At 39.5% G+C, this 27,339-nt stretch overlaps 1 protein-coding gene and 1 non-coding gene across 7 annotated transcripts in view; one reads left to right on the plus strand and one right to left on the minus strand.

Moving 5' to 3' along the window:
• PLD1 (phospholipase D1) overlaps positions 1–27,339 on the plus strand; it is a 206,701-nt gene that overhangs the window by 59,075 nt on the left and 120,287 nt on the right. For 5 of the 6 annotated variants that reach the window (XM_060640746.3, XM_060640749.3, XM_060640747.3 and 2 more), the window contains 5 exons: positions 17,562–17,752; positions 18,013–18,140; positions 22,802–22,947; positions 23,203–23,308; positions 24,587–24,652. In XM_060640746.3, coding sequence (XP_060496729.2) covers positions 17,593–17,752; positions 18,013–18,140; positions 22,802–22,947; positions 23,203–23,308; positions 24,587–24,652 — 606 coding nt within the window. In that variant the 5' untranslated portion in view covers positions 17,562–17,592. Of the gene's footprint in view, positions 1–17,561; positions 17,753–18,012; positions 18,141–22,801; positions 22,948–23,202; positions 23,309–24,586; positions 24,653–27,339 lie in introns of those variants that run through there. The other variant, XM_060640748.3, reaches the window with a different exon arrangement.
• TRNAK-CUU (transfer RNA lysine (anticodon CUU)) lies at positions 2,391–2,463 on the minus strand. The gene has a single exon. It is a non-coding gene; the product is annotated as a tRNA-Lys (tRNA).

Raw genomic sequence — 27,339 nt, forward strand, 5'->3', positions numbered from 1 at the left:
CTTAGCAAAAGACTTTGCATTTGTATGATGGCCACCAAAGGAACAGCAGATTTGCTAAGTTTTCTACTTTCCACAATTTGTTTGGCATTTAGGAAACATGTCTGTTACCAGGTTTTGTTTTTTCACTTCTCTTGGCTAGAACGTCAGTGGTTGATTGATGTACCTTTCCCATTAATGTTACTAATAGAGAACAGTAATATTTATAATATCAATTATGTATTGAGTTCTTACTCTGTGCCAGGTACCAGATTAAGTACTTTATTAGATCCTATTAGATAAGATTAGTCTCATTTTATAGATGACAGAACTGAGGCTCAGAGAGGCCCAGAGTAATGTAAGTAAAGCAAGAGGCTACTGGTTCTAAGACTCATAAGTGGCAGAACCAGGTAAGAGGCTCTGTCCTTTTTTTTTTTTTTTTTTTTTTTTTTTAATATTTCTTTAAGTTTATTTATTTTGAGAGAGAATGTGAGCAGGGGAGGGGCAGAGAGGGAGAGAGAATCCCAAGTAGGCTCCATGCTGTCAGCGCAGAGCCTGACGTGGGCTTGAACCCACACATGGTGAGATCATGGCCTGAGCCAAAATCAGGAGTCGGATGCTTAACCAAGTGAGCCACCCAGGTGCCCCAAGAACCTCTGTTTTTAAGCCAACTGGGCTCACTCAGGGTCTGCACGTTGTTTTCAGATAGGCCAAAGGAATGAGTGAGGATAGCTCATGGAAAATTAAGGAAGATGGGGGTCTTGTGACAGGCTAAACCTGGTGGATTCAAAGTTCTCACCTAATTTTTAATTTTCATTGACTGGGTTTGTTTTTGTTGTTGTTTTTATTGTTGTTGTTTGCTCAGAAAAGAGTTTTGAGTGCTTACTGTGCACTGTGGGGATGACCCAGTTACCTGTCCCCAAGAGTTTACAACATCACAGAGGACATGAGGCGTGCCCCCAAACCTCTGAGATATAAGCGCCACTGAAAACTTAGAAACCAGATGATGCAAAGCTTAGTCAAGAGAGATATTGTCTCTACCTGCAGGGGATGGGTTGGGGAGAGTCGGCAAAGTTTCAGTAAGAGGAAATGTGGAAAGTCTCAGCAGGCGGAGACGTGGAGGATGGGAGGATATTTAAAGTGACAGAAGATGCCTGGGTGGGGAAAAGACCAGGGCCAAATGTAGAGTTATTGGCATAATTATAATTCAAACACTCAGGTAGCCACTACTGAGATAAGAAAAAGAACTGTGCCAGCCCCTTCAGAAGCCGGCCTCATATGCCCCATCTCGGTGCCAACCTCTCAATCCCCAAAATTATCACTGTCTTTGTATTTCTTGATAGTTTTATCAACTCAGTGTGCAGCCCTAGTCACTAGGGTTTAATCTTGCTTGTTTTATCATTTTCTTACTTGGTATGTATTTCGAGCCCACTTTAACCTACAGATTCTCTTGCATCCTTTTCTTTTCCTTATAATTTTTCTTGAATAAAATCTTGGGCTGTTTGACCTATAGACTTGCCCATGGTCTGAGTTTTGCTGGTTGTATCCTCATGGTACAGTTCAGTATGCCCCTCTGTATTTCCTTCTGTAAATTGGCAGTTGGCTTCAGAGGCCTGATCAGATGGAGGCTCAATCCCTAGGACCCATTTGACCAGACAAATAAGTAGCAAGTGACTATAACTTGAGTAGGAGCTTGGGCCAAAAAGGCATTTTGAGTAGAGATCAGAAATCCAAATGCTATAACCGTGATCTTGGGCTATGTATGGTCCAACTCTCTCTCTCTCTCTCTCTCTCTCTCTCTCTCTCTCTCTCTCTTTCTCTCTCTCTCTCTCTCTCTCTCTCTCTGTGTGTGTGTGTGTGTGTGTGTGTGTGTGTGTGTGTGTGTAGGGGGCAGGGAAACTAGAAGGGTCACTTTGTAGGTTTTGGAACCAGGGGACAGCATCTTCACAGGTATCTTTTCCAGCCACATATCTACATGGAAGTGACTATTGGTCACAATGTTAAAATGGTGGACTAAGGAGTGTCTGAAGTCTTGAAATATTATGCAGATGGTTGATTGTCATTTTCTTTAGTACTGTGCTATAAAGTTGCTAAGAATTTCCTATAAATGCTCTGTAAGTAAAACTATGTGATAGGGAATGGTAGGTTCATAGTATACATACTTTTGTGACTAGTATACAAATATCATGAGTCTAGACAGAAATAGGAGTCTTAAATCAAGAAGACTAAAAAGAACAAATCTAAGTAAAAGGAAGAAATCTAAGAAGGTTATATGTTGAAAGAGAGGGAGATTTGTACTTAAGAAAATCTGAAAATACTCACTTTTTCCAGATGGCTTATTGAAAACTGCTACCATAAGTAGAATTTATTCATTTTTATTATTTTTTAAAGTTTATTTATTTATGTAATCTCTATACCCAACATGGGGCTTGAACCCATGACCCTGAGATCAAGAGTCACATGCTCTTCCGACTGAGCCAGCCAGGTGTCCCTACCATGAGTAAAATTTAAATAAGGCAGTGGTCTCACAAGTATTATTTCTTTATTTTTTTTAAGTTTATTTACTTATCTTTGTGAGAGACAAGAGAGAGTGTGAGCAGGGAAGGGGCAGAGAGAGGGGGAACGTCCCAAGCAGGCTCCGTGCTGTCAGTGCAGAGCCCAATATGGGGCTTGAACTCCTGAAACTGAGATCATGACCTGAGCTGAAATCAAGAGTTGGACGCTCAACCAGTTGGGCCATTCAGGTGTCCCTCACAAGTATTATTCCTTAGAGGAACTTCTTGGTGTCCTTATTCCCCTTGTGTTGCATTTGAAAAGTAAGAAGGCTAGTTTATAATAATGGCAACTAATATGCACATGGCACTTACTTTGGGCCAGATATTACATTTTTAGCATTTTATATGTTAACTAATTTAATCTTACAACAACCCAATAAGGTAGGCATTATGACTCTTCCCATTTTATGGACTGGAAATTGAGGCACAGAGAGGTTAAGTTACTTGTTTAAGTTTATACAGCCAATAAGTGGGGAATGGACATACAAACTTAGGTAGCTGTATCATTCTAGTGCACTACCCCTAGGCTAGAATCCAGGTGGGAGCTGGGGCCAGTGGCTCAGGTATTTCTCTAATAGGGAGGCTACATATCTGTTTTCAGTCTGAAATATCTGTTCTTAATTTCAGGAGAGCTCAGAAGTAAGTCCTGGCCCCACTGCACACTGTAGACAAATGACCCAACACGTGGTCCCTCTCCTTTTTCTTTGAGCCTTGATTTACTCACCTCTGCTGTAGAAGGAATAATAATACTTCCCTTATAGAGTATTCTGAAGATCAGTGAGATCGAGTATTGGAGAATGTGTTAAAAGAAGTAAAATGCTATGTTGGCTATAATTTTAATAGTATGCATTATCATCATCACTTCTCTATTTTTGAGGAACTTGTGAAAAGAGCTTCATTTTATTTGAAATATTTGGACTTCTAGAATAAAGAGAGGGGGCTTCCTAATTTGAAGTGTTAGACTACTTTGGTGTTAAGGAGAGGAAATTTTCAAATGAACATATTAAGGCTTTCCTGTTTCAAAGGTTTAATCAAAACAACTTTAATAACTCCTTCAAGAAGGCAAAAGCAAATTTAGCTTCAGTTTTGATGATTGTTTTCCCTCACCTGAGCATCACTATCATTAATAGTGGAAGCTCCAACGTTATAGATAAGAGCCATGGATCATCAATGCTCCACTCGGAAGGTTTAGTTGCCTGAAAAGAGGCCAGGTTTGGGGTGCCTGAGTGGCTCAGTTGGTTAGCGTTCAAGTCTTGATTTTGGCTCACGTCATGATCCCAGGGTTGTGGGATTGAGCCCCATGTTGAACTCTGTGCTGAACATGGAGCCTGCTTAAGATTCTCTCTCTCTCTCTCTCTCTCTCTTTCTCTCTCTCTCTCTCTCTCTCTCTTTCTCTCTTTCTCTCCCCACCTCTCTCTCCCTCCCTCTGTCCCTTCCCCTCCACCCCCACTCACACATGCATTTTCTCTCTCTCTTTCCCTCTCTCTCTCTCTAAATAAAATAAAATAAAATAAAATAAAATAAAGGCCAGATTTGCTTTCAGTTCCAGTACAGGCCCATTTAACTTTATCTTTTTAGCATTGATGTTGAACCAGTCCCCAAACATGGCCAACATTTGTGCATGCCAACTGTTGATTTTTAGGGTAAATCAGATTAGAGTTTACAAATATACAAGCATTCCCAAGGGTGGGTGAGGGATGTTGTGGAACAAAGCACTTCACAGTATTTTACATATTGCCTTGTTAGTGGGTCCCCAGTATTGGCTGAATATAGAAAGAATAGTGAATTTCATTTTTGCAAAGAATGTAACAATAATTAACCAAGACTGGATTTAAAGACATTAGTAAAATGTCACTTATATTTGATAGTTTTTAAATTTGTCTTAAATGTTTCAAAAGTACAGATTAACATTTAGGAAACAAAAACCTGTGTACCTATAACATCCAGATTTAACAGGTTTTATTATTTAGACCTATATCCTTCTGAATTGAAATAAGAAGCAAAGAAAATGTTACTGGTATATTAAATCCTCTTAGTACCCCTTCCTAATTGCATTCTTTCCCATCCTTGCTCTCTAAAGGTGACTACTCTTCTGAAGTTGTTATATATTATTTCCTCAATTCCTTTTATGTCCTACTTCGGCATATGTCAATGGACAACATACAGGATTGTGCTGTGTATTTTTTAATCTTAAACAAAAATTCTAAAATGTCTTTTTTTTCACCAAACTTTGTGTTGAGATTTATTCATGTTGATACATGTAGTTCTGATCCATTTATTTTCTCTGTTGTATAGTATTTCATTAAAAATATGATTATTTATTCATTCTCTGATAAATGGACACTCTTGTCCAGTTTTCTTTACTGTGAACAGTGCTTCAGTGCTCATTCATAATACATTTTCTTATGTAAACTCACCCATCGTTGAGTTTCTTGGGGAATATATTTAGGGGAAGAATTGCTGGCAGTAGCTTATGCCTTCTTCAAGTTTATTGCCAAATATCTTTCCAATGGGTTATTTTAACTCCCATTTGTATCAAGCAGTGCATGAGAGTTCCATTACCTTACTGATACATTATAATTTCTGACTTGCAAAAATTTTCCTAATTCAATGGATACGAAAAAGTATCTTACTGTTTTAATATGACTTCTCTGATTACTGGGAAGGTTAAACATGTTTAAAGATTCACTGTAAATTTAGAATTCTTCCTCTGTGAGTTGCCTGTGTATATTCCTGGTTTATTTCCTGTTGGCCTTTGGATCTTCTTCTTTATGTATTTATAGGAGTACTTTGTATATTCTATGTATATCTTCTCCAAACTTGGATTTGTTGTTTAATTTTGCCATTTGTGTAACAAGTTTTAAGTTTTAGTGTAGTTAAATTTATTAGCTTTTCCTTCATGGTTTGTGCCTTTTATGTCTTGTTAAGATTCTTTTGTGACCCTGAGGTCATAAAGACATTCTTCTGTAGGTTAATATTTTCCTTATTCATATTTAGGACATTAATCAACATAGAAATTATTCTTATGGGAGCTGTGAGATAGAGAACTAATTTTATTGTGTATTTCTTTGTGAATTGCCGGTAGTGCTAGCATTATTTATTGAGGGTTTATTCTTTCTTTACTAATTGTTTTCCACGCCACTCTCGTCATAAACCAAGACCTGTATATGCATAGGTTTGTTTTGGGGGTCACTATTTGGTTCTCTGTGTCTCTTTCTCTGTTAGCACCATACCATTTTAATCTCTCCAGCTTTTTTTTTTAAGTTTATTTGTTGAGAGAGAGAGAAAGAACTGGGGAGGGACAGAGAGAGAGAGAAAGAGAGAGAAAGAACTGGGGAGGGACAGAGAGAGAGAGAAAGAGAGAGAAAGAACTGGGGAGGGACAGAGAGAGAGAGAAAGAGAGAGAAAGAACTGGGGAGGGACAGAGAGAGAGAGAGAAAGAGAGAGAGAGAACTGGGGAGGGACAGAGAGAGGGAGAGAGAATCCCAAACAGGCTCTTCCTTGTCAGTGCAGAGCCCAGTGTGGGGTTTGAACTCACCAAGTAAGATTGTGACCTGAGCCAAAACCAAGAGTTGGACGCTTAACTGACTGAGCCACCCAGCCACCCCTATAATAATTCTTGATATCTGGTTGGACAAGGCTTATTTGCCTATTCTTAATTCTCTTCTGTTATGAATTTTAGGGCCATATTGTCAAGTTCTCTGAGAAATTCTTTGAAATTTGAATTAGTAGATTAGTTTCAGGAAAAAAACACATGTTCATTTATTTGGTTCCATATTTATCAAGTTTGGGGATATAATTTTACTGTCTTATAGCCTCTATTCGTTTCTGATGAGAGATGAGTGGTCCTTAGTATGGTTCTCTTAAATTTTGTAAGTCCTTTTTGTCTGGCTGCTTTTGACATCTTCTCTTTTCTTTATATGCTACCAGCTTGGCTTTATTGTGCATAGATGTGATTTTCTTTGTATTTATTCCTGATTAGGATTCACCAAATTTCCTAAATCTGTAAATTTGTTTACCAAATTTGATAAAATTTGTGGCCATTATTTCTTTAAACTTTTTTTTGCCCTCATTTTTTTCTCTAGCCCAACTTTCTGGGCCTGAAATTACATGTATGTTGGATCTTTTGATGTTATCACATAAGTCACTGGGCTTTGCTCATTTATTAGAAACCTTCCCCCTCCCCTTCATCTGTTCTTCAGATTGGATCATTTCTAGTGATCTGTCTTCAATTTCACGGATTCTTTCTTCTGTCATTGCTATTCTGTTAAGCCCATCCAATGAATTTTTCTTTTATTGAGATTCCCTTTACATTCTTGAGCTTATTATAATAGTTGCTTTAAAATCCTTATCAGTTGATTTTAACATCTTAGAATGAGTCTTCATTAATGATAGCCTTTTCTCTTCAGGATGAGTCAAATTTTTCTGTTTCTATATCCATGTCTAATAGTTTTAGGTGACATTATGACTGAGATATTGTAGAAGCTCAATTCAGTTCTGTTCAAGAGGTTTTTGTTTTTGTTTTTGTTTTTTTTTGGTTTTTGGTTTTTGAGTGGGCAGTTGATTTGGCTGGACTTAAACTCCAAACTCTGCCTTTCCTGTGGTGGGCAGCTGCGGAAACCTCTGTTGAAGTCACTTTGGTACTATCTGAGTTGCTTTGGAGTGTACTCACGCCTGCATGGTTCAAAGTCAGCCTGTGCAGAATCTGACACTCCTCCTCTGTGGCTCTCCTTTCCAAGGTTTCCCACTTCAGTTTTCAGCTGCTGTGAAAGCCAGGAAGCCTGTTATCTGGTTCTCCAAGCAAGCAGGATTATGGATTTTCTGAGTTTTAGTCACCCAACCTGGCTCAGACTTAGTCTGCCCTTAGACAAAAGCGGTGCCATTCCTTTCTTCCAAACGTAGATTACTTTCCATTTCCCGCTTCTTTCTGGTTGTTCTATAGCCAGTTATTTTTTATAATTGAATTTGTAGTCCTCATCTGCGGAATGGCTGGCGGATCTAATAGGGGCTACACCACCATCACTGAAAGCCAGAAATTGGAATCCTAGATCAGTTTTATATAAAGTTTCTCATTTTGTAGTTACCTCAGTCCCATGCAGTTTCTGCCCAGGGCTGCTGGGTACAGTTCTTCTAGTCTCTTTTAAACACTGTAACTCTTTGAGGCTCTAGGTTATTCGGGGAGTCCGGCTTCCAGGCACCTGCCTCCTATCGTCCTGGGGTCATGTCTGCTAACATTCATGTGGGGACAGACCTGTAATCTCAGCTCTTTTATCCAAGACCAAAACCCCTGGGCGCCTTCAGCTTCAGTTCCAGTATACTCATCTGACTTTCATTTGTTTCTTCATCCTTGGAAATTGAAGGTTTTCCTTCATGATTGCTTTTGTTGTTGCTGCCTTAGCTTTTATCCTTAACTAAGTATTTTTAAAATATGATTGCAGTTTATTCAGCAATTCTGTGTTTGTACTGGGAAAGAGACAGCTACATCAGCTTAATCCATTTTGTTTTCAGACATTTGTGGCAGTGTTTTCTATAGTGTGTGACATCAGACCATCCTCAGAATTCAATTCTGACTGCTAGTTCTTGTCCTCAGGAGGGGACTGGGCTCTGATGTGGGTACCAGGGACTCGGTCAGAGGCATAACTAACATTATTTCAGCATCTGTTAGAGCCCCGACTCCAAGCCACTCACTTTATATCATTTAATTCTTCCAATTCTTTACTTCCAACAGCATTACCCGTTTATAGATTAGGAGACTGAGACTTAGAGATGTAGAGATTTAGAGACTTGTTTCAGCATAAGCAGATTCAGAATTCAAGCTGTTTGACTCAAAATCACATACCTTCAGTGATAGTCTGCTGCCTCCACAGACATTTTTTCTAAGTATGTGAATGGGTAAAAAAAATATAAGACTTTGCTGTGTTTATCAGCAGCCATGACAAAATTTGAGGGCTCATTAGCACGGGGGAATGTCTGGAGGAGTCTACACATGTGTTTGCCAGCTCCATTCTTCTCATTGGCGAGATTTGTGGGATATCACAGAAAATGCTCAGTTTTGCCTCAACTCACTCAGAAGGAAGTTGTTTCTTCCTTTAGAGAGAAGTGAAAGAGAGGATTCATAAGAAGTTTAGACAGCTGGAAAGAACTTTAATGACAAAGTCTACATGAGGGAATGCAGGTTCTTCCTGAATGGGGCTGCCATCATAAGATGGCAAAGATCAGTTTTAAGAAAAAAGAAAGCAATGATAGTAGAAAATGATAAAGTCAAACCTTTGAATTCACAGTTTAGCTTCTTAATCAACATGTGTTCTTATCAAAACCAACATGTACCCACTAAAACTAATACTTAATATTTTGAGCCAGTGAAAGAAAAATTTTCTTAAAACCATTTTTATTTTGGAAAAAGTATTTATTTTGTTCATGTGCACGCACTGAATCATTGGTGGTCTAAGTCTACCTTAGCGAGAAAAAAGGTTTACTTAGTTTTTCAAGGAGCACATTATTTGTTCCTATAAATTCATGTGTGGTTAGCTTCCTCTCCTATAGACCCAGCACAATACATAGGTATTCTGCTCTTGGCCATAAAAAATTGCCCATAAACACAAAATGATGTTATTTTCAGAAGTCTGATCACAGTTTTTAAGCCGTGTTAATTACCTTTTTATTTTAATAAATAATATACCTTTATATTTTAATAAAGAATTTTCCCTGTGGGATCCTTATTGATTTAAGCCAATCCAGTGCTTATTCAAAGTCTCTCACATACTTAATAAACTTTGGAATTAAGAGGGGGCCCTCCCCTCCAAATACAAATGTTTATATGTATTGCCATTAATAGAAGCAGGAGCAAATCTTACTTAGATGTTTGCTCAGAACATCTAAATTCCCTTGGCATTTGGGGTAGGTTTTTATCTCCTGGATGGGGTTGCTTAGAATGTGTTGTTTTCTCTGGCATTTAGTGATGCTGAAAGGGGAGTCTTTTTTCCAATAATGTCTCTGTTGTATTCATTTCAATGTTTAGGTGAGGAAACTGAGCACTAAAGTGACTTTGTCCAGGTTAGTCAAGGCAACAATAGGAGCAAATGAGGCAGTTGTCTCCCATCAGGTTTCTGTGTGACCTTGAGCTAGTCATTTAGCCTGTCTGTGTCCTCAGTTGCCTTGTCTGTCAAAAGGGGCTAGGAATAGTAAAGGCGGTGGAGTTAATGCAGGCGAACCTCCTAGATCAGTGTCTGACACAAAAGCACTATGCAAGTGTTCTTTTTATTATTACCAGTAACTTCAGAGAATGGATGTCTGCAGGAGGCAGGGTGGTTCATGGTTCCTGTTGGTTTCAACACTACCCTAGTCCGAGTTTCCTGGATAATAGAGTCTGAGCTAAGGTTGCATGGTGGGCTTTATCCAGCAGCAAGAGTGAGGGGAGAAGGGAAGAGAGAGGGAAGAAGCATAAAGGTGGTTTATTGCCTGGCTGCCATAGCTTCACAAGAAAATCAGCTCGTTGCTCAGTCACATAGAAAGCTTCTAGCTTGGCTGTGTGGTACCCATGTGCTCAGTGCAGTCAGGCAGGGAGGGGAGGGGAGGGGCATGTGTCCACCAGCACCTTAACTCCCCTGATCTCACAGGCTGTGTAACTCAGTTCCCCATGCTCCCTCTGCCCATACACACAACTCTGGAGGTGACTGGGTTCCAGCTCTAGTGTAGCACTGCTGCCTCAGAATCCGGAAGCCTGAGGATGAGCCAGTGTCTCTGTGGGTCTGGCCAGAGGTGGGTGGAGCTGGGGTGCTGGAGCCACACCAGCTCCTGCTGGACCATGTGCTGTGAATGCTGTGCAGGAGCCCTGCCCTCAGCCTGAAGGAGGCAGAGATGGATGGTGGTGTGAGGAGAAGAGGGGACAGTGGCAGTGATGTGTATCTCCGTGGAGCCCAGTGGCAGAGGCTGGGGAGGCGGGCAGTGTGGAACCATCAGTGTGGCCTCTGCCCCAGGACCAGCCTTGCCACTCATCTCTGTGCAGCCTCAGTAACCTTCTGTCCCTAATTCTAAGTGAGATTATCACGAGAATTAGAAGAAATATATGTAACGTGCCTTTAGTGCTTGTCCCAGAATAGACAATAAATGACAGGGAATACTTTCCTATCTACCTATATTTGAAATAGAGATCACTTCCCCTTAACACTTGTATTTGCCTCTGGAAATAAAACATCCACTTGAATTCAAAGTTATGACTGAGATGAACCAAAGGAGGCTGGTACTACAGCAAAGGGGAATATTTAACCCTAGGGCATGTCAACGGAAATGGCTAAGAAAGCTTATGGCAGAGAAGAGAGGCCATCCAAGGAGGTCAAAGGATTCAGGGAAAATCATGAGAATCAAGAAATGATTTCCACGCTAAAATTTGTTTTGTGTAATTATAGATTTGTTTTTCTTTTTAGCTAGGGAAAAGGGAGAACGCACGGTTTCCAACTCTTGTCCCATGGGCACAGTGAGTCTAGGTTATTTAGCACCATCATCTGCAATCTTGACCCTCAGGGAGGATAGCAGTGTCAGTGTTAGACCAAATGGAGGCTGTGATAGGAAACCAGGAAGGAAGGATAAGCAAACGGGAGATTGCTAGGCTCTGGGGGCCCCAAGGTCAGATCAGATCTGAAACTCAGAGGGAGGATAGTGTTTGGGAATCATACTGATAGTTCCTGGAACCATAGAAGTGACAGCAAGTCTGAGTTCAAAGGCTATGCACACAAGGAACTATGATTCCACAGAGCATCTCCTTTTCCTGATATGGGTACAAGCAGAACACGGAAGCAGAACAGGGGGATGGCTTTCGAGTCAGCCAGAGCTGTGCTGAGAGCTGAATTACTGACCTTCGGACTTGTCACCTTGGTCAGCCTGTCTTGTTATCTGTAAAGGGGGAATAGCAGCCATACCTCCATCATGACCTTGTTGTGAGGACGCGTGAAAAGCTCTTGGTGGAAGCCTGGCACACAGTTAGCTCTGATAGCAGTTCACTGTCTTATTTGCTACTGCTTCAGCAGCCTGTGTATTTCTTGCAGGTTATATTCCTCTTGGAGTTCTTTCAACCAGATGGCTTTTCCATCTGAGAGTATTTGTGGTGTATGAAGGAAATGTCTTTGTGGCATTCACTGGATAACCTGGAGCTGACTGGTTTCTCAGTAGATAGCTCACTGATGAAGTCATTTAATCAATAAATATTGATTGAGCAGGTGCTCAGCAAGGTGTCGGGGGTAAACAGTCTGGCTCTCACCCTCCCCCACCTTAGAGTGTCCTCATCTGGTGGGACGAGGGACGCGTCAGCACCTCAGCTCATGATTACTGCTCAGTGGAAGGGCTTCTTAAACTAAGGTTTTGAAAGGGACATCCGTGAACCTATGAAAATATATGCAAAATACTGTGTGTCAGGATATATTCATTTTTTTTCTGGGGTTGGGGGTCCATAAATCTCACCAAAGCCACAAAGGGTACTGGACCCAAAAGGGAGCAGGAGTCACTGCCACAGACACAAGGGACACTGTAATGCCTTACCAGCCAGGGAGAGGAAGATGAGGCCAGGAAGAGGTGCAAAGAACGGGAAATGCATTAACTGGGCTTGACTGCTTAATGCCTGGTGATTGTTTTTTTTTCACTCAAAGTCTTGGTGGCTTCTCTCCAAATGGGGGAATTGAGTCCAGAAAATTTCAGGACTGGTTAAATGGGAGAGCCCTATTCTTAGAGGAGCCCATCCAGGAAGACAGTTGCTAGATGGTACATTAATTTGGGAGCTAACTAAGAGATGAAAGGCAGGATATTTCCTAGCCTGTCAGCCCTGAAAAATACTGAAATGAAAGAAACTTTCCTAAGGTTAATTTTCAGGGGCTACCTGTTAATAGAATTCAAGGGAATATTAGCAACCTAGATTACTTTGGCCTGTAGATGTGTGTGCATTATGACACTGGTTCCTCAAGCTTCCTGAGGTGGAAAGGATAGGTGGCACTGTTTCCGTTTTACAGATGAGATGCTGAAACCCTGGAGGCTGCGGGTTGCCCAGGTTACACTGATAAAAAGGGTAGAACAACCATGGTCATCTGGCCTGTCCCCTCCACCACGGACATTTAATTATCTGTCCAAGGTGCATAGTAAGCCCCCCATTGATATTTGTGGAACTAATGTTCTTTTTTAAAAAAAATCAAAGATCCAAGTAAACACCAAGAATTTTTTTTTTTATTTTTTTGATGTGTTATTTTCTTAAAATATATCATCTGGAATGTAAACTATGATAATATCATTTACTTTATTCAAAATCAGCTCAACTAAAAAAATATTTATCCAAGGTTTACACTGTCACTAGAGATTGAGTTTAGTACTTGAATCCACATTTACGATGTTTGCGTTTCAAGGAACATCGAGTCAGTTCTGTACAAATCGTTGCTATATAATGTGTTTGGGGAGGCTATGTAGTATGGGTCCACCAATTAATTTCATCATAATGAAAAATGGGAAAACAAGAAATCCCCATGACTCAGTTTGGTTTTAAATGATCTAATTATAATTCATTTCACGTTCAAACATGATTCTTGGTTTGGAAATCCATTCCATTTATTTCTCTAGGTAAGCACAAATAATGTATTGGAAAAAATATGGGGAACTCTGCATGTTCTGTTAGAAAGGGAAACAAGAAGTAAATCGGTTACCTTCACAAAATGAGTGTTATTTTGGGTTATTGTTGTTCCTTTTTGAACTGTTTTACTCTATGAGCATGTAAAATGGGAGTGAAAGTCTTCAGTGTCTGTCCCTCCTGCTAGCCCCAGTTCTACTTCTGGCTGGTTAAGTAGCTGGACTTTGGAGCCAGATCGACCAGGGTTGGGTCCAGCTCCATCACTTCCCAGCTGCACGGCTCTGGGCAAGTTGCCCATCTAAGCTTCTCATCTTAAAAATGGGGGTAAGAATAGGACTCAGCTGCTAAGGTTATTGTGAGGATTCAAGGAGATCATGCAATTAATCTTTTTGAATAGTGGCTGGCATTTAGTATGTACTCAGCTAATATTGAGTAATGTTAATATTTATTTTAATATTAGTAGTTATTTTTGATAGTCTTATTGTAGTTTAGCGAAGGCATTGCATATATATATATATTATATATATATTATTGTATATATATATATGCAATGCCTTCGCTAAACTACAATAAGACTATCAAATATATATATATTTACTAATAGATATACATATATGTATGTGTGTGTGTATATATATATATATATATATACACACACACACACTATCAGAAAGGAAAATATCTGCTTCCTTTGATGTCCTATTTTCCAGTGATGTTGAAAATGAAGATCAGAAAAAACTCTAGAGTTCTCTGATTTCACCCCTGAATAACGGGAAGTAATTAAATGTTCCCTGCAAAAAATTTTAATTCTAGTATTCAATACCAGAAAAGAAAAAAAACAACCCTATTTACTTTCCAGATAGAGATGCAAACAAAAATAAAACACAGCTGCTGTTACTGCTCCATGGGCACCATCTCTACTTGGTACCAAGAGAGATAATGATCTTGCAGTATAATTTTATAAGGAGATAACAAAATCAATTACATTATCTCAAGGGTAAACAGTGAAGGCCTTATCCCATTGCTGGTTAAGATGGACTGTAACTGTGGCAGCTACTCACCCACCGTTGCAGATTGTTTTGGATGAAAGAAAACATGGGCTAATAAATTAAGATTTGACAACATAGGAGTGTCGATGGCCTTACAGTTTGATATTCAAGAATGAAAGCAGCAATACAATTGATGGATAAAAATTCAACACAAAGCAACCACGGACATGAGTGAAGGCAGTGATAGACAAACAATTTGGTTCATTTTGATTATTCAATTGTAAAGTTTTCACAAAAGCTTAGAAAAAAAAATCTGCAAACCATTTGGGCCCACTGAAACTCCATGTGATCTTATAAAATATTATGAACCACAAAAACAAGAGGCTAAGAAGAAATATAGGAGGCTGTCGGGATATGTTTCTATTAATTATAATGACTACAGAGTTAGTAGGATTCCTTCCAAGGTATGGTGATTGAAGTAGATAACATCTTTCGTTGTTATGATACTTAAACTTTATAGAAAAGATTAATTTATAGACATTCAACCCATTAAATAAAATCAATAATTATGAACTTCTATAACCAAGTCCATGAGATTTCAGGGCCAGAAAATCTGCTTTATAAATAAGTGAATTCAACACTGACACAAGTTGCGTGACCTTGGGCAAGTTCCTTATCTAACTCTTTCAGAATAATCATAAATACCAGGTAGTATCGTAAAATAAGTGTGCTAAAATTGTGCTTATTAGCACATAGTAAAAACTTGAATATAAATGATAAGAGGCTACCTTTCTGCTTCTTTTCTCACTCTTAAGTTTCTTACAAGTTTATATGCTTCTTTCTTTTTGAAAACTGATTTTTATTTTAGCTTTAGCTAGCGACTCTGTACTATTTATTCCAGTTACCTTGCAGTGTATAATTATTCTAGTCTCTGTGTATCTTAAATTTAACATGCATTTTAACACTGACACTCTGTCCAAAAGAAAAGTCATTGGAATAACCCTTGTTTTCCTTTGCTGTGCTAGGAAAGTTGGCAGAGTTAACCATAAGACAGTTTAATCAATAGAAAAGGGCTTACAAATTCATGAGTAGCAACGATATGATGTAATTTCTTACTTGTTTTTCCTTGTCTCATTTCCTTTAAGTTTCTCATTACCTTGTATTTTAAATAAAGCAAAACCTGGCTCACGGTTGGCATCTAGTAAGTGTTTGTTGAATCGAGAAGGAAGGAAATTAATATTTTAATTGTGACCAGAGGCAACAAGCTCCTCGATGGAAGCTGAACAGACAGTCATTAAATTATGCAGATTAGGAAACATCTGCCACCTGCTTCTCGTATTCATATGAAGAACTACTTGGGTTAATTTCTTAGGTTAAAGTAAGTACATTATAAGGGGAAGCTGAGTAATATATATAGCATTTTTTTGTCTATAGTTAAGGTTCCAGTGTTAAAAGGACCTTAGAGGAGATGGCTCAACCTCCTTAGTTTATTACCAAGAGGAGTTACCATGGCCCTGAGAGTGTAAATGGGCCCATCCTGAGGTGCTGAGCATCAAGAGGAGGTCACTTCCTATTCTTCCCATTTGAATCTTGCCCAAGAGCACTTGTTTTACTGAAACTTCCATCTGTTCCAGGGGCATTTACATATCTACCAAAACTATACGGAAAGATAAAGACTGTGGTTGAGAAGATCAGCTTTTGGGTCAGAGAGACCTGGTTTTTAAATCCGTTCACCTTACTAGCTCTGTGACTTTGGACACAAATTACGTAATCTCTCTATGCCTCAGTGTTTTTATCTGTAAAGAGGGGTTGATAAACTTCCGTCATCTTTGATGGAAATAACAAAACTTCATAGATTATTATTGATGATAAACATGATAATGTATAAAAAGGACTTATCACCAAGCCAGGTACATATGAAGTGATTGGTACACATAAACTGTTATTATAATATAAATGAGAAGTGGAGAAGAAAGTTGAAGGGAAGTGATGTAGGCAAGGATAGGCCTGTGTTTTGCTAATAGTGGGCCATCGATATGGCTGCAAGCTTCCTTACAGCCAATGTGGAGAAAGAAACATGATTGATTACATACTTCACAGAGAACTTTGTCATATTAATTATGTATCTCTGGCCAAACCAGAGCCACATTCCTCCAGCCCAATCTTCTGAATTTCCAAACAAAATCTCTTTCTACCAGACACGGCAGTATAGGTTCCTGAGACTTGACGGATTACAGTAAGGGCTGTCCAAGTTTGGCCAAGACTCTCTTAGAGTTTCCCACAGAGACCCCCAGCTTCTTGATCACACCTGTAGGAGAGAACCTGGCCAAGGGTCTTCCACTCAGCACATGTCGTTCTCAGGAAGGCCTTGGACCTTGGAGGAGGCCAGGAATGAATTTGGGGTTATGTAGCTTATTCCTCTCACCCATGTCAGGAGCTCCTTAACTGCAGGGACCAGCCTTATTCATCTTTACAGATTTCCTCATTGCCTCTCACAGTGAATGGCAGACGCTCAGTAAATGTTTGTGATTTGCAGGAATGAATGGACATGTGTGGTGGAATTGCTGGTATGAAAAACCTGCTGTTTTAGGGCCGGGCTGTAACAGAGCGATTCTTTCCAGCAGTATGAATTTGTCACTCAGCTCTGAGGATGGCGCTCAAGGTTTAAATCTTAGTATTTAAAGAAAAAATAAAATCTACATGAAAATGAACTCTTCTTCCCTGGGTACTGATGTTTAAAGACTTGTGTTATTAAGTGTCGAAATGAGATAGAACTGGTTTTCTTCAAAAAGGAGAGAAGTACGATTTGAGCACCTCCAGTATCTCAGAATAGGTAGACTAATCAATTACCTTTCAAGACATGTACATTATTATAAGTCATGGAAAGTCATGGCCCGAACCTCATGTTTCGAAAAGATAGTATTTACACTTTGCTTGGGATATCACCTACAGAGGAAATGTGGAAAAGGTTATGCTGTCATGAAAATGTCTTAAATCTGCTTGTTGAAATTGTTGTAAAATGCCCTAAAATGTCTTCAGAAAATATTTAAGGTTGCTTAATTTCACGTGATATTTTTCCGTGTGTTTGTTACAGTTAAGTATCAATTTATTTTCTCTGAATAACCATTCCCAAACCAGTCTCCCTGGAGTCTCCTCATTTATCCAACTTAATGAAATTGGGTGAAAGCTATGCTGGCATTTATTCAATGTAGTGTTTCTCTTTTGTACTTGTGATTAAGGATCTCACTCCAATTTAATTTACAGGCTAGGAATCTTTTAAATGTTCAAGAGGAAAATAAATGAAAACATTGTTTGAGTAAACTGGGGCTCACACAGAGCTAGTTGACTTGTTTTCATATGCTGTATCTAAGCCTGGTATTGTAGAATAGGGTTTTATTTGACCAAAATAATAAATCCTTGTAACCCTCCTTTTTTTCCCAGCCCCTTTGCTCTTACCCTGTCTGAAGCCAACATGTCACTGAAAAATGAGCCACGAGTAAATACCTCTGCACTGCAGAAAATCGCTGCTGACATGAGTAATTTGATAGAAAATCTGGACACACGGGAGCTGCACTTTGAGGGAGAAGAGGTGGATTATGATGTGTCTCCCAGCGATCCCAAGATACAGGAAGGTAAAGACTGGTGGTCTGAGTGAGAAGAGAGTTTCTCAGAGTTGCCTGGCAGAGAGCAGATTTGAAATAACCAGCAAATGATTGATCGTCCTTGCTGATGTCCTACCCTGGGCTGAGACCATTTCACTAGCTGTATTCTTGTTGTAGCAGGTTATGATTCTTAAACAGATGCCCATAAAAGGCAAGTTATGCTAATATCGTGTATTCTTACAATATCATTGTGTCCTTGCAATAACTTTATTTACTTGTTTATTTTTTAGTGTGTATTCCTTTCTCTGCTATTTATAAGACTCAAGGATTTAAGGAGCCTAATATACAGACGTATCTCACCGGCTGTCCAATAAAAGCCCAAGTTCTGGAAGTGGAGCGCTTTACATCTACAACAAGGGTCAGAGCATTTATGGACTCACCTCGTATTGGTCCACGTATACCAATTAACACACTGACTTCCATTTTCCTTCCTCATAGCTATGACATGTTTTTAGCTTTTTTTTTTTTTTTTTTCAAATCACTTGTAAGTCCTGTTCACCTCTCAAGAATTTGCTTTCCGTTGAGTCTTGATTCTCATATGCCTTTTTCCTCATTCTGGAAAATGCTTTTTTTTTTTTTTAAATATGCACCTAAGGCAATTTATGACTTTAATAAATTGCTGAGTGCCACTTCTAGTCCTCCTCTCTCCTCGATTTTCTGTTTAACGTGGGCTCTTGGGGCATCACCATTCCACCTAGACCGTCACATAGAAGCCAAGGAAGAGTTTAGCTTTCCTAATGCTGGTTTAGCAAGAAAATAATGATGCTGCCTGGCTCTTGAAAGAAAAAGAAAAAAAGCCAGGATGTTGGACCGACCCGTGTCCTCACCCAGAGACGGTGCTGAGAGAATACTGCTGGCATCTTCTGCTGCTCTCTGATCTGCTCCTGGCACCTGTCCTTTAGGTCTGTTCATGGGGCCTGAGTGCTGGAAGACGTCTTCCATGAAGATGACTTCATCAAGCAAAGCATCACTCTTTGGTGTGGATTAGACTAGGTCGTGAGGGGAGTCACCATTGCTCTGTTAATGACTGTACATCACAGTTGTCAGTCTGATAAGTAGAGGGCATTGCCGCAGGCAGGTGGCCTTTGTCCCCTCAGGTTGAGCTCTGGCCACGGCAGACTAAGGCCACCTTTGCTCCTGCCTCAGGGGAAGTGTAGAACAGCCTTTCTCCAGAGACAGGTTCTGTCTGCCTTTCCTCCCTGTCTTTTGCAGAATGGCATGTGTTACCTGGGTCCTGATAGTTTTGCTTAGTGGCCTGTCCTGACCTACCTGTGTGTATGTTCTGACTCCTAACACCCACCTTTGTGTGCAGCCTTTCCTTTAGGCCCTTCATATGAAGGGGGGTCTCTACCTTCCTGATATACCACTGAGCACAATGCACTCAGAAATGTCTCTGATGTGGCCTTTGCCTTCTTAGTTTGCCTACTAGCTTTTAGCTTCAGAGGGGATACGCATGCTCAGAGGGTGAAATGCACAGACTCCAGAGCCAGACTGCATGGTTGAAATCCTGTCTTTGCTTTGTGATCTCCAACAAGTTACTTAATCTTTCTGTTTCTCAGTTTTCACATGTGAATAATGCTAAATAATGGGTGTAACGGTGCCCACCGTATAGGTTTCTTATGAGGACTTAATAATAATAATAATAATAATAATACACAGCCTTATGCAAGGGTATTGCATATTGTATTGTTGGGGAGCAAGAAGGTTCTGTCTGTTTCCAAGATCCTCCTAGCTGGACTAAGACTCAAATTGACATGAGACCCATTAACATGGGTCAAATTTGATTTCGTTAAGTATGGGCAATCCACACAGACGTGGAAATTCCAAATACAGGCACATCTGGGACTTCAAAGAGAAGGAATGCAATTCACAGGGAGATGACAAAGAGCAAATGTTTGGTAACAAATGTCTACCAGGCCACTTGGAAATAGTGGGACATATGGAGGACTTTGATCAAACAGGCCTTGCTAGTTCTTCCCTGTCTACCATAGCTGGTTCATCATATAATCTGTGATGGTGGCTCTCCTCCTGGAGCAGGTCCTCTAGCTCAATTCTTTCTAGGCACTTGAGGGGGAGGTAAAGAGCTTTTCCTGGATCTGCTGGGTTTCGACTGGTTTTTAACTCAAAGTAGTCTTCATGACAAAGTGGCCCATCTTGGGGTGGCCCATCCTTGGCCCTTATAGTATTACATAAGCATACACTAATACTACATATTATTATTAATAGTAGGTGTCTCCTAAGGTTATTCACAAAGATAAATAAATATTCAAGACCCCCAAACCAGGGACTTCTCTGTGCTTGGACTCTTCTTCTGTTAGTTAGGTGAGTTTGGTTTAGTCCTATTCTAATCTGAGTCTTTGTGAGAAAGCTAAGGATCATCTTTTTAAATTTCTTTTTAATGTTTATTTATTTTGAGAGAAAACGAGAGACAGCACACACGTACATGCAGGAGATGGGCAGAGAGAGAATCCTAAGTAGGTTCCGCACTCTTACTGCAGAACCCGATGTGGGGCTTGATCTCACACTGTGAGATCCTGACATGAGCTGAAATTAAAGTCGGATGCTTAATTGACTGAGTCACTGAGGCGCCCCGCTAAGGATCATCGTTATCCTACTTCGTGTTTAGTTTACTAAGAAATATGAACTAAAGTCATGCAGTATAAATGTGATTCCAGGTAAATAAAAACACACTTTTTTTAATTACTGAACACCTTCTATGTGCTAGCTCAAGGCAAGGCCCTTCTCTTTTCATTTCTGTGACAGCCCAATGAGGTAGGTGTTCTTCAGGCCCTCTCAGGCTGGAGATCTTCCATTTTCCCTCCAGTGCCTCCTCCTACCTTTTTCTACCCTGTGCTCTGCCCCTCAGGGCTCTCTGCTTTTGTCCTCTGGTAGGGCTCAGACAGTGAAGAGCCCAGATAGGAGATTGGGGTTACCTTGGGCTGACTGTGTCCCTTGACCAAAGGCACCCCTTTCCCCAAGGCAGCCATCCTTACATGGTTCTCTCCTTCTTGTTCCAGTACCTGGCCCTGCATCTTGTTCCTTCAGGACTAGGAATGCCTTCAGAGTCCCAGGTTACTGTCCTTCCTTTATGGTTTCCTTACCCCTATCACATCTTTATAAGCAGTCCCTTTATTAAAACTCTTCAGATTATTCCAATTCCAGAGAATTCCAATAATTCGGCTGGGATGTTGTCTGACAGAAGTGACGCTTGGCTGAGGCATCACAGCTGGTAGGCTGCACCACAGGGTTTCAGGCCTTTAAAATCTTCAAGAAGGATGTGGCAGCTTGTTTTCATCGTATCATACCACCTCACAATTGCTAAGAAGTTTGGTGTACAAAGTCTTGGATTTATATGTGAGGGCTAAAACTTGGCATTTGAAAAAGTTTCGAAGTATTCAGTTTTTGGAGATAGGTAAATATAATCCTTGGAAATGCAGTAGCTTTCCTAAATTGTATAATTTTTCTTATTTATTTGGTTCATCTTAAATTGAGCATTTTTCACTTGAATGCAAAGTTTCTGGCCACTCAGAATTTTCCTGCATTCTTCTCTGTGACACATGATGGAGGATGACACCTGTAGTAATGTAAAAGTAAAAGTGAACGTAAAGTAAAAGGCAACACATAATATTGAACCCCAGAACTGGTTTTTTTCCTACTTCCGGTTGTAGTAATTGTCATGAATCCTAACTAGAGGCGAAGCAAATGCTACATTTGAATATTTATCAGTGATATGGCTGGATTTCAGACTTAAGAGCACAAGTTGCATTGATACTCTTGCTCATATTTTATATAGTAAAGCATGGCCACTCTGTGTAGATGTCGAAGTTACCAAATAGGACTGTGGGGGATGCCTGGGTGGCTCAGTTGGTTAAGCATCCGACTTCAGCTCAGGTCATGATCTCGTGGTTCATGAGTTTGAGCCCCTCATCAGGCTCTGTGTAGACAGCTCAGAGCCTAGAGCCTGCTTTGGATTCTGTGTCTCCCTCTCTCTCTGCCCTCCCCAACTTGCTCTCTGTCTCGGTCTCTCTCTGTCTTTCTCAAAAACAAATGAACATTAAAAAAATTTAAAAAGATTAAAAAAAAATAGGACTGAGGGCCAGGAATCTCGCATGTGGTTGCTGACACGAGAGCCTGGATAAATAAAGTAGCAGAGGAGACATTTATTTTCTCCTACCCCCAACATCTTTGGTGCCTAAATCTTCCAGGAAGGGCCAGTGTCCTTTGGGTAGTCCAGAGTGCCCACTGCCTAGCCACCCTACACACCATCCCCCTGTCCACGGAACTTCCTTCAAGATCTCTTCCGCTTTATAAACATCCCTCAGTCTCCTAACACTTTGTACTGTATCAAAACTATCCCCCAGGCCTGTTAGTTCTGATTGAAATCATTACCAAGATATATTTGCATTTTAGTAAGAAATATTTTTTAAAATTTTAAATGGGGATTCATTTTAGTTAAGTAATTGGGAAAAATATTTTGTGCGTAGTCTTTCACTTTTTCCCTCTAATCATCCTGTACCTTGTTGGTCACTGGTGGTCCTTCAGAGCAAGGAGATGTTGTAGACCGGGATGGACCTTGGAATATGTTTCAGAAGGAGAAGGCATTAATGTCATCTGTGAAGGACGAGTAGCTGGCTAAGATCATGCTCCTGGAATCCATTTCCTCCAGCTTTCCTCTCACCGGCTCCAGTGGTCTGTTCACTGTTTATACTTTGGGACAAGCAAAATCACCCCTGATATCTAATTAGGGTCTTCACTCATTGTCTCCTTTACCTGATTTCTTGTTTCAGGGCTGTGTGTGTATTTAGAGCAATACGACTTGTGGAAGTTTATCTTTGGTGTGATTCAGAGTTTGTCTTATGTATATTATGTACATTATATATATATATATGTATATATATTTAAGGACATTTTATTTCTGTAACCACTTGTTTTAGGAAACATCTTGTCTGAGCTATTGTTCATTGAAAGACTTTAGACTTTGTTATCTAAAATATCAATCATTTTTATTGATCACTGCAGGTACCAAGTATCAATCTTTACACTATTGAATTAACACATGGGGAATTTAAATGGCAAGTTAAGAGGAAATTCAAACACTTTCAAGAATTTCATAGAGAGCTGCTCAAGTACAAAGCTTTTATCCGAATCCCCATTCCCACCAGAAGGTAACTGTTTCAGAATTAATTATAAAGTTATCCCAGTATGCAAGCTGGATGGAAAGAGTGTTTTATCTATATTATGGGTTAACTTGTCCGTTGTTGGTGGATATTTCTATTAAACAGGCTCTTCTAAAAATAAGCATAAAATGCTTTTATGCTCATATTTATGCTTTCATTTAAATGAGAGTAATACTCAAAGAATAATAAATGTTTCCATTGTGTGTGTGTGTGTGTGTGTGTGTGTGTGTGTGTGTGTGTTAGGCACACGTTTAGAAGACAGAATGTCAAAGAAGAGCCTCGAGAGATGCCAAGTTTGCCCCGTTCATCTGAAAACATGATCAGAGAAGAACAATTCTTCGGTAGAAGGGTAAGCCCTTTCAGTCTTCTGTTGTTCAAAATATAATTTTGCAGCACTGTAGAAACATGGCGGCTCCTGGGAGGTGAGGGGGACCTGGCTGCAACTTTTTTTTCCCCCTGATCCCTCACCCAGGCTAGCTTAACATCTTTGGAACTTGTTAGGCAGCCTTCTTCTCCAGGTCAGAATGGCTGCACTCAGAATGGTTGCATTTCCCAGAAGAGGAAGAGTGTTCTATGAAGAAGTTTTCCTCTGCAGGAACCTCTTTGGGCTGGTTGTGAGTCAAGCTTGAGCTCACCATTGAGGGTTTTGAGATATACTCCTTTAAAAGCATTTATTTCTATCCGTTTGCTCCAGACTTCATAGTAGCTTGTCCCAAGTATATGTGAAGTCTAATTACCAAACTATAAGTGGGGCCCTTAGGGTCAGAGAAGAGTAGGACAGAAGCCCCAGGAGCAGGTGCTCTGCCTCAGTGATATGGTGCCACACAAGGTAGAAGATGAATTGTTTTTCAGTAGAAAATTAACAAGGAAATATCAGTTCTGTTTTGTAATCTGAAACTTTTATCCTGAAAGGGATATTTGACTTCTCCTTTGTATAGTTGTCATCTTGTTTAAAATCCTTTTAGGGATCTAGAATACATATTTTCCACGATACATGGACATATAAAACTCTACAGTTTGGGGTTACTGTGTGCACTTACATGAAAATGCAGCTGAAAATGAGAAGCTGTGGCTTTAACAGTACATCCACACATCATCATAGTCGATGTGATTGTCATTAACCTCCCACATTTGACCATATTTGAAATCAGAATATAAGTACTAGAAAGTGTCTCTCTCTCTCTCTTTTTAAACTTCCCCCCCTCTCCCCCTGAAGAGCTGTTAAAAAAACTGCAGTATATCTACCAGTAGTAAATTCAGTGTTGAAATTAAGGAAATCGAGGTTTTTGATAAAATCAATAAATGCCTTAAAACAGTCTACTATGGGCAAGTCCTGTGCTAGTGATTATGGAAGACTGAACGAATATACAGCTTGGGCCTCTTCAACAGTTTGTAAAAGACCTAAGCACATGAAAAGTTGAATAGCAGAAAGCAATTTAAATAAAAGTTCAGGGGAACTATGGAAATAACTCCTTAGTGCTATTCAAGATTCCTTGTCCACTGATAATCTGAACAAATAATTGAATAAATTACAGAAGTAAAGATTGGATAGTGGTCACACCACTGTCACTGTTTAAAATTTTAAGTATGAGGACATTATCGCTTATCTCCTATTTTTGTGTTACAGAAACAACTGGAAGATTATTTGACAAAGCTACTGAAAATGCCCATGTATAGAAACTACCATGCAACAGTAAGTACCATTCAGTGACTTAAATTTTGAAGTACTTTGTAAAAGCATAAATTGGCTGCTAAATTTTGGATCATTTTATCAACACAAGTGCTTGTATCCACTTGTGCGTTCCTCGGGTTAAAATTAATGAAATGAATGCAAAGTTGATTTGACAGCAATAATCTAGTTCACAGTATGCTGTTTTTAAAAATATCAACTATAAATTGATGTGTCTAGATGAACTTGTAACACTGGTCTAGGCTAGATTATCTAGAAATCAATGTCCTTCTCTTCTCAGGTTTCCAGAATAATGCCCCAAAGCATTTCTAACCCTGAAGAAAAAACCAAAAAAACACTGAGTATAAGTGATGAAAACAGCTGAGCAGAGTTGAATACCCAAAGATTAAACAGAGCGTAGTGCTTGGTTGGCCATCTGATTGGCCTGTGATGCTTATAAAGGGCCTGTCTTTTCATGTGAAAGTGAGAAGCATGGGAAAAGCTAGGGAGAGAAAAAACTCCCGAGAAATAAGAGAAAAGAGGTGGTGGGGCTTAGAAGCAGCTGGGAGGCACACAGCTGGCAAACAGAAGGGGGTAGGCTTTTATAGAAGTTCTCAGAAAACAATAAGCTCAGCCCTTTTAGAGGCCTTGGAGGTGGGGTGTTTTTAAAGGGTTCACCTTCAATTATCAAAGGTCCAGGTAACTGAGACGATATCGGATTATTGTGTTTTTGTGTCTGTGTCTTATAAACGGTACTGCTGTGGGGTTGAACGTACGCATGTGGTGTATGTGGAACTTAAGGACAGACACGGATATGTCCTACAAGATGTGGCCTCCAGTTTAGACAGTGGTGTCACATAAGGGAAGCTGTCTGTGTATTGAGGAAAGGAAGCAAGAGCACCTGGACTCTTTGGAGTTTTCTGGTGACTTGCTGCCCACCAGGGTATTATTTGGAGGCCGGGATGTGGACCCGGCTGGTCCCCTTTACACACAAAGGATCTGGGGCCGAGCCACAGTCCCCCTTCTACAGTAGTTTGCTGTATGTCTTTTTGATGGACTTGAAGGAACGTATGTGGTTTCATAATCCTGGAGAAGTATTTTCCCAGGGAGACTGGCAACATGGGTCCAACCAGAGGATCTCAAGAGGAGGAGGGTGGGAGGGATTTCTTCCCTCCTAGGACTCAGGAATGTGCATCTTTGAAAGAGTATAACGAGTAAGGATATTACTGCTATTATTTACAATTAGTTAACTGCTATTTCTCCTGCTAAAAATGCTGCTTCCTGTTGTGCTCTCTGAAATCACATATGCTGTTTTCTTTAATAGAGATTTATTTAAATGTGTACTAGTACCAGTATGCAATAATTTTCTATTTGTTTTACTGTTCTGCCTGCCTGTGACTTGTACTATTTCTTGTGGCTTTGAAACAGTGATTGCTGAGTTTAGTCTTCTCTTTCTATGGATAGTACTACATTTTGGATTCTAATGCTGATTAAATGATGATTACCTTTTTTTAAATGTTCATTTTAATTTATTTTCCAATCATAAAACATTTTCCAAAGTTGAGCCATAGTGTATCTAGAAATTCTAGAATGTCTTCTAAACATTTCCTTGGAGAGGAAAACCTGGTTACAACTCACCTAATTTATGTTACTCCACATTTTTGATGGCAACTTATCTATCCCAAGAACAGAATTCTCCAAAATGATTCAAACTTTTGTAAGATACATCTTAATTTTCTTTCTTTCTTTCTTTCTTTCTTTCTTTCTTTCTTTCTTTCTTTCTTTTTAATCTTCTAACATTATTTAACTTTCCTGTGAGGCACTGTGGCCTGGAGACTAGATTTATGGGCTTTTGCCTCATATTTGTCAAATTAGATCGGCATCTTTGTGTCTCCTTTGATAACTGTGAGAAATATTAAAACTCTTGTCTATAAAATCATATTAAAAGTTATTTTTATACAATCATATATAATTAACTTATTTTTATAAGTGTAAAGCAAACCTATTAGAAATTAATTTGGGTTTTTAGGCCAGAGGTCATGGATCATAGGTCAAGGGATCAGATAGGATCATATCTCAAATTTCAATAAAATTTCAGTGAAATTAGACATGGACAAGTTTTCTTATTTTCATATGGTCATTGGCTAAGTTGGTATTCAGATAAGTAACTTTTTATTCAGGAGAATAACTTAAAAAAATGTTTTTTAATGTTTGTTTATTTTTGAGAGACAGAATGTGAGTGGGGGCGGGGGCAGAGAGAGAGGGAGACACAGAATCTGAAACAGGCTCCAGGCTCTGAGCTGTCAGCACAGAACCTGATGTGGGGCTTGAACTCACGAACTGTGAGATCATGACCTGAGCTGAAGTCAGACTGAGCCACCCAGGCACCCCAGAGAATGACTTTTTAAAAATTTCTTTTAATGGAAACCAATTTGACAATAAATTTCATATTAAAAAATAATAATAAAAGAAAAGAAAATATTAAGTACATAAAAAATAAAATAAAATTTCTTTTATACTCTTTGAGGTTCTGAAAAATAGAACATCTTAGTGTTTTAGTGGATTTAACATCAGATAGTTCCCTCAGAGATTATTGGTAATTCATTCTGTTTTCTTTACTCATTTGTAAAATAGGGATAAATGTATTTTGACTCTCTTCAAGGCATAATATGCTAAAAAAAGAAAGAGAGAGACCTATTTACTCAATTAAC

The sequence above is a fragment of the Panthera onca genome, chromosome C2, assembly GCF_046562875.1.
Source record: "Panthera onca isolate mPanOnc1 chromosome C2, mPanOnc1 haplotype 2, whole genome shotgun sequence".
In the NCBI taxonomy this organism is placed as follows: domain Eukaryota; kingdom Metazoa; phylum Chordata; class Mammalia; order Carnivora; family Felidae; genus Panthera; species Panthera onca.